The 13,049-nt window shown below is 43.2% G+C and overlaps 1 protein-coding gene across 1 annotated transcript in view; it reads right to left on the minus strand.

Moving 5' to 3' along the window:
* PTPN9 (protein tyrosine phosphatase, non-receptor type 9) overlaps window positions 1–13,049 on the minus strand; it is a 117,375-nt gene that overhangs the window by 22,255 nt on the left and 82,071 nt on the right. Inside the window, exon 6 of the mRNA XM_006774580.2 lies at window positions 12,276–12,604. Within this exon, the coding sequence (XP_006774643.1) occupies window positions 12,276–12,604 (329 nt within the window). The remainder of the gene's footprint in view (window positions 1–12,275; window positions 12,605–13,049) is intronic.

Here is a 13,049-nt window from a genome sequence, read left to right on the forward strand (position 1 = left end):
TCTTCAAATAGGTTTTCAATATCTTGCTCTCTCTCATCTTCTGGCACCCCTATAATTCTGATGTTGGTACGCTTGAAGCTGTCCCAGAGGCTCCTTACACTATCTTCATATTTTCGGATTCTTTTTTCATTTTGCTTTTCCAGTTGGGTGTTTTTTGCTTCTTCGCATTTCAAATCTTTGACTTGATTCTTGCGCTCCTCTGGTCTGCTGTTGGGAGTCTGTATAATATTCTTTATTTCAGTCAGTGTATGCTTAATTTCTAATTGGTTCTTTATCACAACATCGAGGGTCTCATTAGATTTCTTGAGGATGTCACTATATTTTTCGGCGGTCTCACCAGTCTTTTCAAGGGCCTAACTAAGTTTATCAGCGGCTTCTAGACAGTTCTAGAGAGATCTTAAAAGTGTGGTTTTGAACTCTATATCCTCCATTTCTGTCAGTTGTGTCCTGTTTCTTTGTCTCCACATTTTTTATGCTTTTTGGTGCACCCCCTTGTGGTCTTTGTGCGCAGTATTGTTGTATTTAAGCCTTGATTGCTGTAGGTAATACTGGGGGGGATTTGACCTCCAGGCCAACTGGCTGTGAGAATCAGCTGTGTCTGCAGTGGGAGAACTTCTGTCCTGGATCTCTAGGGTGGCGCTAATCTAGCCTCTGCCTGAGGCTATCCCAAAAATGCCTCTGTGCAGGGCTTGGGGAGGACGGGTCCCAGGGGATCAACAGGGCGGGCTGCATTAGCAGTTATGGCTGCTCTCAGTTCCATCCCCAGAGGCTCTGCCTCTCAGAGTCCCAGCCACTGCTGCAAACCTCGGAGAGAAAGCTGCCCTTGAGTTCTGACCGATGCCAGACAGTCCCGTTTCTCCTGTTTGAGTCTGGGTCCCCAGAGACTCGCCCGGAACTGGAGCTCAGAGCCTGAGACTCCCTCCCGATTGAAACGGACAACCGCGCCCTCAGCCGGCAGCCCGCTCCGCACGCACCTCCGCACCTTTGTATTTTCCACACTGCACCTCCTCTGAGTCTCGGTATGCTTTTCTCTTTCCTTCTAGTTGTAGAATTTCCACTCAGCCAGCCTTCCTGTGGTTCTGGGCGATGTCCGTTCCGTCTTTTAGTTGTATTTTTGAAGTGGTTGTTTGAGGCAGCAATCTCCAGTGTTTACCTATGCCGCCATCTTGGTTTCTCTAGACAAGTTTTAAATTCGCCTGCTCTTAGCTTTTATTACAGATGATCTCTTGTACTTAGTTGAATGTATATTTTCCTGAAAGTAACAGTGTGTTTAAAATGTGTTGACAAATGTCAACCTAAGAAATGCTATTTGTTTACTCTTTGGCTAATCTGGTTAATTGTGAAATGTCAACCTAAGAAATGCTATTTGTTTATTTTTTGGCTAAGCTGGTTATTTGTTACTTGTAAAAAGTTTGTCCAGTGAGTCAGAATCTGATGACCCCTGATGTCCGAAGGGACCCCTTCCCTCCTAGTAAGCTAAAGCAGCCCACCCAGGTTCTCTCCTGTTGTTTATGTCCTTATATCTGAGCTTAGACTTTCTTTATTTCCACCGCTCATTCACAGTCCTGACACTACGATTGAAAGCCTCAACAGGTCTTCCTGCTTGGAATTTAGGAACCTCTCTCCCCTTTTCTAGCCTTCTTAAGAGTCATACACTGCAAAGGACACCGAGTCAGGAATGATCCGTAACACAGGGAGATAACAAATCTGACCAGGAGGCCAAGGCAGCAGCTCAGAGGAAGCCTCCATCTCCCCAACTCTTAGCTATACCCCATCTAACACCCAAATACACTCCAGAGGAACTTCAGTCCCTATTAGCTCCTAGGGCCACTCAGGAAGATCCATGGTTAAAATTTCAGGGAAAATATATCCTTCCCCAGGGACAGGCCCATGATATCTTACGGGCCATGTCCTAGCCTAGCCTCCCTACTGCAAGATATCACCAAAACCTGTTCTACGTGTTACTCTGTATTTCCCTAAGGACAGGTTAGATTAGACCTCCTTCTTTTCCCCACTCATCAGGCTAGGGGCCAAATCCCTGGGCAAGACTGACAAATTGACTTCAATCAAATATCTCTTAACCCTTGTAGATGCCTTCTCAGGCTGGGTAGAAGCCATTCCGCACTATGTCCGACCCACCTCATTGTAAATAATTGAATTGATACCACCTCCCCTGGGACTTCTCATGTACATTCCCTTTTGCTTAGACCACATTCCACTTGCTAAGACCATTACCCTCCCCTCCAGAAGTTACAACACCCCTACCGGCCCCAATCTTCAGGCAAGGTAGAAAAGGTGAATTTCTTAATTAAGTCTCACCTAACTAAATTAACTCTCAAAACTAAAGAACCTTGGAGTACTCTCCTACCTCTAGCCCTTATGTGCATCAGGACAACCCCCCGTGCACCCTCCTTTCTTAGTCCCTTTGAACTCATGTATGGAAGCCCCTTCTTATTAGGAAACTTCCCTTCCACAGAGACCCCTCTAGGAGACTATGTCCCCGTTTTAAATCTCATCTGACAGTTACTGAGAGAACATGCTGATCAGGTGCTCCTCCACCTTTTACGGGAGACATTCCCCTACTCCTCTATAGCCAGGGGACTGCGTCCTCCTAAAGGAAATCCATCCATCAAATTATTTACAGCCCCAATGGCAAGCCCCTTGTCAGGTACTCCTAACTACCCCAACTGCAGCTACACTATCGGGGCACACCCCCATGGTCCCCCTTTCCAGATTAAATCCCATCCCTGGAACACCACCATCCCATGAGCTGGAGTCCCCTAAGTATCACAATCACCAGATTCCACCTTACCCAGATCCCAGAAGAAGAGGATGAATCAGTGAGCAACTCTGCACGTGCCCCCTGTGCACTGACCCCAATAACCCTGACCTACCTGCAAGCCCACCTTCTCTCCTAATACAAACCATCCAGGTCCTAGCTACTGTCCCCTCTCCCTTTGCATCAGGACTCTCACCTTTCTATGGGACTCCCTTCTACAAAGGGACTTCAATTACCCATGGGGCAAGATTTCCTTCTCTCTAGATCCAGAACATACCCTTTCCTCGCCTGGGGACGATCCCAACCCTGGAAGTGGGAATTAGCTCTCTTTCTCATCCTATCCCAGCCCTCCTCCCCTACACCCGTAAGGAAATTTCTCACCTCCACTCATCTCAAATGAACACTTAACCTTACCCATTCCCTCCTCATCCAGACCAATCCAACCCTTGCCAGGAATTGCTGGCTCTGCCTTTCACACTCGTCTTCAGCATATACCACCATCCTTATATCAATCAAGAGACGGAATTGGGCAAAAATCATGCACTGATTTTGGGCTCGATCCCCAGTAGGGGGCGTGCAGGAGGCAGCTGATCAATGATTCTCTCTCATCATTGATCTTTCTATCTCTCTATCCCTCTCCCTTCCTTTCTGAAATCAATAAAAATATATTAAAAAAGAAAAGAAAAAGGTAGAGAACCTTCTAGGTAATTATCCTATAGCCCAGGCAAATCAAGCCTCCTTTCTCTTCCATACCTGTATTCTATTTCTTACTAAGGTAGCTCCTTCCTCCCTCCAGGTCACAGGTCCTATCACTCTACACACCCCTGTATGCTTTACAAGGTCACAGGACAATATATCAATAGGCCATCTCCCATCATCAGCTTGCAACACCACAGTTAACCTAAAACTACTGAACAGCCATTGGTCCCAAGGAGTTGACAACCAGGTCTCCCCGAAGCCAATGGTTATTTCCTACATCCAGTTCATTTTATTTCTTATCCAACCACCCAGGCTGGAGGTTTCAACTGCTCCTTTTCTTCCCTTTCTCTTTTCCCTTGGATAACAGCCCATTCTAGCATTCACGCCCACTTTCACTGAAATAGAATCTCAGCCACTCATCTGTCACCCCTTATCGGTAACACCTTGAAAACTACCCTCTCGATTTGGAGTGCGGAACTGGGAAAAGGAACCTTATACCCTTTAGTCCACCTCTTCTCACACCTTTCAACTTGTCTCCATGATCAGGGATTTTTCTTCCTCTATGGGGAAAACACATACATCTGCCTCCCTACCAACTGGACGGGAACCTGTACTCTCATCTATTTCTCACTCAATGTAGATGTAGCCCCCCAAAATCAGTTTTGACCTGTCCCCGTAACACACTAAATACAACACAAAAGAGGAATCTAGATAATCCCTCTCCTAATAATCCTTGGTATCACAGCAGGGGTTGGAACTGGCATAGGCGACCTAACCACTGCTCTATCGTATCTTGAAATTCTGTCTCAGGGCTTCCAAGAAGACCTAGATGCTATTGCCAAATATTTAGTTCAGATTCAGGATCAGATAGACTTGCTAGCTGCTGTCACCCTCTAGAACAGAAGAGGACTAGACTTCATAACAGCAGAAAAAGGGAGTCTATGACTCTTTCTAGAGCAGTGGTTCTCAACCTGTGGGTCGTAACCCCTTTGGCAGTCGAACGACCCTTTCACAGGGGTCGCCTAAGACCATCCTGCATATCAGATATTTACAGTATGATTCATAACAGTAGCAACATTACAGTTATGAAGTAGCAACGAAAATAATTATATGGTTGGGTCACAACATGAGGAACTGTAATTAAAGGGCCAGAAGGTTGAGAACCACTGTCTAGAGCAGTGATGGCGAAACTTTTGAGCCCGGCGTGTCAGCATTTTGAAAAACACTAACTTAACTCTGGTGCCGTGTCACATATAGAAATTTTTTGATATTTGCAACCATAGTAAAACAAAGATTTATATTTTTGACATTTATTTTACATATTTAAATGCCATTTAACAAAGAAAAATCAACCAAAAAAATGAGTTCACATGTCACCTCTGACACGCGTGTCATAGGTTCGCCATCACTGGTCTAGAGGAAGAGTTGTTTTTAGTAGTATGTCAATCGATCTGGCCTAGTCAGGGATGCCACCCAAAAAGTAACAGAGAGGGCGACAAAGATCAGAGAACGTCAATCAAATTCATGGGACTACTGGCTAAAGAATATAAATTGGTATACCTGGCTACTCCCCTTCATAGGACCATTAACATTCCTATACTTCATCCTAGATTTTGGCCCATATACTCTGTGCCATTTTTCATCTTTCCTTCAGGACTGTTTTCGAGCCTTCATCAACCAGCCTCTTGGGGAAACCACGCTGCTGTAACCCCTCATTCCAACCATGACGAATCTATACAGTGTTCCAGATGACTGCAATCAAAGTCCAACCTCCTGTGATCTCGAAGCTCCACCTCAGCAGTAAGTAATTACGGAAGATATGACCTTTGTCCCTATTCCATAAAACAAAAAGGCTGGATTGTTAGGTTCGATTGAATTAATTGATCAATACCCCTCCCCCAGGAACTTATTTCCAGGCCATTTCACAATGGACATTCCCTTTCACAGAGACCACATTTCACTTACTAAGACCATATTCCACTTGCTAAGACCATTATCTTTCCCCTCCAGACCTGCACAGAGATTGCTCTGCCCAGAAAAAGCCCGCCTAGAGTCCTTTAAAACCTCTAACTCCCCATCCATGGGTGCTGGTGCCATTTTGGGTCTCAGCCCATCGGGTTTTCTAGATGACCTAATAAATTCATAATTTTTTACCCCTTTTGGCCTCATGTGTTCCTCCTTCGGTGACCCTAATAAGTAGCATTTTTAGTAATTAGAAAGACATTGCATTAAAAATTCTGAGGTAAAATTATTTCCAACCTAGAATTCTATGCTGTAATACAACAATTTTCAACCTTTTTCATCTCATGGCACACATAAACTACTAAAATTTTGCAGCATACCAAAAAATATATTATAATTTTTGCTCATCTGACAAAAAAGAGATAAAATTTTGATTCATTCACACAGAACGGCTATTGTTGTGTTGGCTGTTGTCATTTTTAAAAATAGATATTTTTATTGATTTCAGAGAGAGAAAGGGAGAGGGAGAGAGAAACATCAATAGAGAAGCATCAATTGACTGTCTCCTGCATGCACCACACTGGGGATCAAGCCTGCAACCTGGGCATGTGCCCTGACCAGGAAGCGAACCCTGAATATCCTGGTTCATGGGTCCAATGCTCAACTGCTGAAACACACCTGCCAAGTGGCTGTTGTCACTTTTTAATGTGACAATCTAAGATAAGTCAGTGCCTCTGACTAAAGAGTCAGGTAATGTATAAAAATTATTGTGGCACACGGGTTGAAAATCACTGCTCTAGCAAAATAGAATATAAGTAAAGGAAGAAGAAACTAAACATACAATCACCAACCCTGGCTAATGTGGCTCAATTGGCTGGAGTGTCATCCCATATACCAAAGTGCGTGGGTTCAATTCCCAGTCAGGGCACATACCCATGTTGAGGGTCAATCCCCTGTCAGGGCAAGTGCAGAAGGCAACAGATTGATGTTTCTCTCTCTTCTCTCTCTCTCTCTCTCTCTCTCTCTCTCTCTCTCTCTCTCTCTCTCTCTTAAATCAATAAAAACATATTATCAGGTGAGAATTTAAAAATAAATAAAACATGCAATCACTATATGACCTAGCATTTGCACTCTTAGACAGTTATCTCAGGAAAGAAGAGCCCAAGGGAAGTGGGGAGGGGAAACAACAGGATAAAAGCTGAGGAGCAACCACAGTTTAGACTTGAACAAAAACCCCCAAAAGTTTTGAAAGTGAGGTCTCCAAGGGAAAAAATAAAATCAGCCAATTATTTTATATATTTGACCACTTATAAAATGAGAATTTAAAGTAAATCTGACTTAGCATAGAAAGAAATAAGGATAGGCACATAGAAAACTAAGAGTAAATTTAAAAAAGTAGGTCATTACCTCCAGAACAAAAAATGGAATTAATAAGATTTAATATATTTGCCCTAACCAGTTTGGCACAGTGGATAGAGCGTCGACCTGCGGACTCAAGGGTCCCGGGTTCGATTCTGGTCAAGGGCATGTACCTTGGTTGCGGGCACATACCCAGTGGGGAGTGTGCAGGAGGCAGCTGATCAATGTTTCTTTCTCATCAATGTTTCTGACTCTCTATCCCTATCCCTTCCTCTCTGTAAAAAACCAATAAAATATATTTAAAAAAAAAGATTTAATATATTTTATCATTTCATAGAAGCACACTTACCTCTTCAATTTAAAAAATTACAGAATTCTATATAATAAAGAGGTAATATGCAAATTGACCATCATGCCCTCACACAAGATGGCCATCCCCCATGTGGTCACAAGATGCCTGCCACAAAATGGCCAGAAGGGGAGGGCAGTTGTGGGCAATCAGGCCAGCGGGGAAGGGCAGTTGGGGGTGACCAAGCCTGCAGGGGAGGGCAGTTGGGGGCAACCAGGGGAGGGGTTAGGGGGTGATCAGGCCAGCCGGGAAGTGGATAGGGGGGGATCAGGCTGGCAGGCAGAAGCGGTTAGGGCCAATGAGGCAGGCAGGCCGGCAGGCGAGTGGCTGGGAGCCCGCAGTTCCGGATTGTGAGAGGGATGTCCGACTGCCAGTTTAGGCCTGATCCCAGATGGGAGAGGATGCAGGCTGGGCTGAAGGGCCCCCTTCCCCCATACACAAATTTCGTGTACCAGGCCTCTAGTAAATTAATAATAACAATAATACTCAGCAATAAAAATGCACTAACTATTAAAGCATGACAATTTAGGTGAATCATTAGTAAATTGTACTGAATGGAAAAAGGTTACATACAGTATGATTCTATTTATATAGTAATATTCTTGAAATTACAAAATTATAGTAATGGAGAATAGATTAGTGGTTGCAGGGAATAGAGATGGAGAGGGGTGGGACAGAGGTATGTGGTAATGTGATTCTTTTGTATCTTTTCCTGTGGTGATGGATACACAAATCTATGTGTATAATAAAAATTACAAAGAACACACACCCACACACACACACACACACACACACACAAACACAAAACCTGGGAAGATTTGAAATAAGACTGATAGACTATATCAATGTTAAGATCTGGTTCTAATATTTTGCTACGATTTTGTATTATGATGTTACCATGGGAAAATTGTGCCAAAGGTACATGTGATCTCTCTGTATCACTTCTTACAACTGCATGTGAATCTACAATTATTTAATAACAAAAGTTAATTTAAAAACATCTTTTTAAAAAAATAATGTGTAAGGAGAAGAAAAAATAAAAGAGAAAGTCTTGGTTAATGGGCATCCTGGACAACAGTGAGAACCTTGATATCTATGCCATAAACTAGAATTCCAAGGCAGAGTCTGGAACTTGAAGTAAGACAGAGGTCTGGAGTTGATGTAGATTCTGGGTTCTGCTCCTGAAGTAGGGGGCTCTTCATTCAATAAAGAGGCAAGGTTAGGCCCTGGCTGGTGTTTCTCAGTGGTTAGAGCGTTGGCCTGCTCACTGGAGGGTCATGGGTTTGATTTCTGGTAAAGGGTACATATCTTGGGTTGAAGGTTTGATCACCCACCCCAGTCAGAAAAATATCCTCTGGTGAGGATTAACAAAACAAAATAAAAAGAAGCAAGATTAGGCTATCCTTCCATAGAATTGGGATGGGTTTTCTAATCCTATATAATAAAGAGGTAATATGCATATTGACCCTCACGCCCTTGCACAAAGATGGCAGCCCCCATGTGGTTACAAGATGTCCACCACAAGATGGCCGGCAGGGGAGGGCAGCTGGGGGCAACCAGGCCAGCAGGGGAGGTCAGTTGAGAGTGATCGGGCCAGCAGGGGAGGGCAGTTGAGAGTGATCGGGCCAGCAGGGGAGGGCAGTTGAGAGTGATCGGGCCAGCAGGGGAGGGCAGTTGAGAGTGATCGGGCCAGCCATGGCTCGTGGGCCGTAGTTTGAGGACCCCTGAGAAGGGTTCCAGATTGGAGAGGATGCAGGCTGGGCTGAGGGACACCCCCCGCCACACACACACACCAGTGCACGAATTTCGTGCACCAGGCCTCTAGTTATAACATAATAGCCGTTTTGGTTGGTGCCAAGAGAATAATTCAAAACTGCTTTTTTTTTTTTTTTTTTTTTGCTTTTTTTAATCCTCACTTGAGGAAATGCTTAGAGAGAGGAAGGGAGGGAGGAAGGAACAAAGAGAAGAAGAGAGGAAGGGAGAGACAGACAGACAGAGAGAGAGACAGAGACAGAGAGAGAAAGAAACATCGATGTACGTGGATCAAACCTGCAATCCAGGCATGTGTCTTGACTGGGAATCAAGCCCAGAAACTTTTTGGTGCACAGGACACTCAAACAACTTAGCCATTCTGACTGACCAAACCTGTGTTTTGAATGGGGAGAGCAGGGTCATGGTAGAAATGACATCTCAAGGATCCCACAGCAGAAGCACTATAACAAGTCAAGAATCCACAGGACAAGTGTGCCCAAAGCTCCTCCCTGCTTCACAATATAACTCTGATTCAAAACTACAGGAGGAAAAACTGGTTGGGAAAAATACTGGATGAATATAGGAATCTTGAACTGTTAGGGAAGAAACAAGGGCAACGTGGGAGAAAAGAATACTCCCCCCGAATTGATATATGTGCTTTCTCTTTTTCTTCTACTTTCCTTGCATTCTTGGTCTGCTTATTGATTTTTTTTGTCCATCACTTCTCTCTTACTTCTTTACCTGTTTCCTAAATCATTATTTTCCTCTTGTTAAAAGGCTCTCGCTCTGCATCTTCTTTACAGCACACTATGCAGGACAGGAATTACAAAGGGTAAAATGTACTCACAGAATCATGGATTCCTAAAACATTTAAGCTAGACAATACGTCTATATCAGAGTCTAACATCACAGGAAAACTGAAGTACAGAGGAGGAAAATAACTTGTGTGAGTCACAGAGGGGATTTTTGGCTAAGCTGGACTTTAAGCCTCGGTGGGACCCACTGGGACAACTTTGCCAATTTCCAGAGCTCAGCGTGGAGAGAGAGATTTCTGCTTCAGCCAATGAAAACATGGTAATATAAATGAGAGCAATAGTAAGATAAATGATCTATGCTCTGTTGCGACAACAGTTATCAAGTAGCTATGAACCAGTTATAAACTAACCTGGTGGTTTTGTAGTACAGTTTGGGTTGAAGGAAAATCCCATAGGCTACATTTCTAAGAGGCAACTCTTCTTTGCTGTGAATCATTTTGTTGTTGTTTTTTGTTTGTTTTGTATTCTCTTTTCAGAGGCCATTTACAGACCCTTTCTTCTTGCTGCTTTTGCCAACTCTGACACCAATGCAAACTAAGTTCTTTCATAATTCTAAATATCAAATTTGCCAAGGACAACTGAGAGTAGTGTATGAAGGAATAAGCAGAGATAAAGAAAATACAGCATTGCAGTTTGCTATAGTTCTTGTGTTTCTTTGAAAAATCCTTATTGTTGTTAAAATATGTTTTTCTGGGAGATATTTCAACTAATTTGTATTTTTCTGGAATACAGATGCTTAGAGAAACACCTTAACCGTAAGGCTGGTGGCTGATGTCCTTAGAGTCACAATGGTAGAGGATTTCTGAGGCTGGGCTCCCTGAGATACAACTTGTAGAGATTGGAAGTGTTTCTGTTAGAAACACAGGCATTTCCTCACAAACTAGGTATTATTTTTCTGCCTTTACAAAGCACTGTAGAATATTTACTTGGTTTTAGAGCTGGAGTTACTAGAGATACCCTCAAGACAGAGGAAGATTTTTAAAACTGAATCTTTGATTCCTTACATGGAAATGGAAAACACTAGGTACTGCATTCTGTCACTATATTGGTCAGTGCATCAGTATTTATCCTTCTGGAAAGCAAAGAACAAGAGAATAGAAAACTGAGCATTGGTTGTGTAGGCTTGGTATCCATGGAGCACGCTATGAGGCTATTGTTAGAGTAACTAGAAATCAGGCACAAGGAAGAAAAGAAATAGCACAAATGAGAGGAAGCTCTGAGACCAGGTTGATCCTTCACAGTATATGGGAACTAGTAATGTCCACAATTATGATTTGTTAGACAAACATAAATGGTATGAGAGAAAAGGAAAATTAGAATTTCAAATAGAAAATATATACTGCTGAGTTTTGTAAAATCTGTTCTTTTGTAGAAAACATGATATATAAACTTACTTTGACTTAATATGGCATCTATCGATGTGGCTACTGCTTTCTGAGGAAAACTCCAAATAGCTTTCCTTTTGAGCATAATTCAGCGGTTCTCAACTTGTGGGTCGCGACCCCTTTGGAGGTCGAACAACCCTTTCACAGGGGTCGCCTAAGACCATCCTGCATATCAGATATTTACATTACGATTCATAACAGTAGAACATTACAGTTATGAAGTAGCAACGAAAATATTTTTATGGTTGGGTCACAACATGAGAAACTGTATTTAAAGGGCCAGAAGGTTGAGAACCACTGGTAGAAGAGAGACTCATGTGGAAATATATTCAGCTAGTTGTTTACCTTGATCTCAGTTAATTATTACTAAAACTCCTAGCCCTCCTCCCACTTCTTGCCAGGAGACCAGAATACATGTTGACTTAAGAATGTCTCTGCCCTGGCCAGTTGCTCAGTGGTTAGAGCGGCGGCCCTCGGACCAGAGGATCGGGGGTTTGATTCCAGGTCAAGGGCACATATCTCAGTTGCAGATTCAACCCCCAAGCCAGTTGGAGTGCATGCCAGAGGCAACCAACTGATGCATCGTTCTTCCTTTCTCTCTCCATCCCCTCACTCTATCTGAAAATCAATGGAAAAATATATCCTCGGTGAGGATAAAAAAAAAAAAAAAAGAATGTCTAACCCTGCAGAGAATTTTTATAAGAATTTATTTGAGGCAAAACTGACAATTGCTGGGAAGCAATATCTCAAATGCTTCCATGAATTATTTTAAATGCATCTGCACCCCTCCCTCAAAAAATAATGTTATACTATAAATGCTCTATAGAGAAACTGCCTAAATGAAAGGACCAAATTTCACTCTGAGGACAGGACATTTTTGTGTTTTGTTTTGTTTTCTAAAAATATCTGCATTTCAGGAAAATATTTTAAAAATGTGTTCATTATTAAGGGTTCCCCTTTTGGTACCAAAGATCATCAGAAATTTCAGAACACAGGATATTGGCAACAAGTACCAAAGCAGGAGATGCCTCTTTCTGGAGGAGAGAAACCATCATCTAAGTGACAGTGAAGCTCCCTAACCCAGGAAATCTCAGTTAAGGACGTGAGGTGTGGAAGGAGTTGTTGCCAACCTGTGCCAGAGCATCCTAGTTGGCTCAAACCTTTTTCGTACTTACATGGAACAGTGGAAAGTGCCAACAGGGTTCTCACGACGAATGTCTTCATATTCCTCATATATTCCCCGCTTTTGCCTGGTGCTAACATAATTCATCAGCTCTTCGATAGTCATGGCATGAGGACCTGGAACATGCACTGAGTCCCAGTCTAAAGCAGGAGGGAGGGAGAACAAGATGATCTCATCGAAGGGATCCGGGTGGCCATTCATCTGGGGTAGGAATTGGAAATTCCAAGTGGCGAGGTCCATTTTGACGTACCCACCCAGGTTTTCTGGAAGGCACTCTCTGGGCAGGTGCTGGGTAACCTCGGATGTCTTTAATATCTGAATCTGGAAGGCCAGAAAGAACCATGTCAGTATGTGTATGTCTGTGTGGGGGTGGGGGGTGGGGTGGGGGAGGAGACAAATAATGAAGATAAAGAACAAATGTGGCCCTAGTCGGTTTGGCTCGGTGGATAGAGCATTGGCCTGTGCACTGAAGGGTTCCAGGTTCGATTCTGATCAAGGGCACATGCCGGGTTGCGGGATCAATCCCCATCAGCAGGTATGCAGGAGGCAGCCAATCAATGATTCTCTCTCGTCATTGATGTTTCTATCTCTCTCTCCCTCTCCCTTCCTCTCTGAAATCAATAAAAAATATTTTTCTAAAAAGGAACAAATGTGCTTCAGGGACACAAAGTACAGCACAGGGAATATAGTCAATAATCCTATCTAATAAAAGAAACATGGTAATTGGCGTTCGACCGTTACCCTTCCCATTGGCTAATCAGGGGCG

This window comes from Myotis davidii, unplaced genomic scaffold (assembly GCF_000327345.1).
Source record: "Myotis davidii unplaced genomic scaffold, ASM32734v1 scaffold687, whole genome shotgun sequence".
Classification (NCBI taxonomy): domain Eukaryota; kingdom Metazoa; phylum Chordata; class Mammalia; order Chiroptera; family Vespertilionidae; genus Myotis; species Myotis davidii.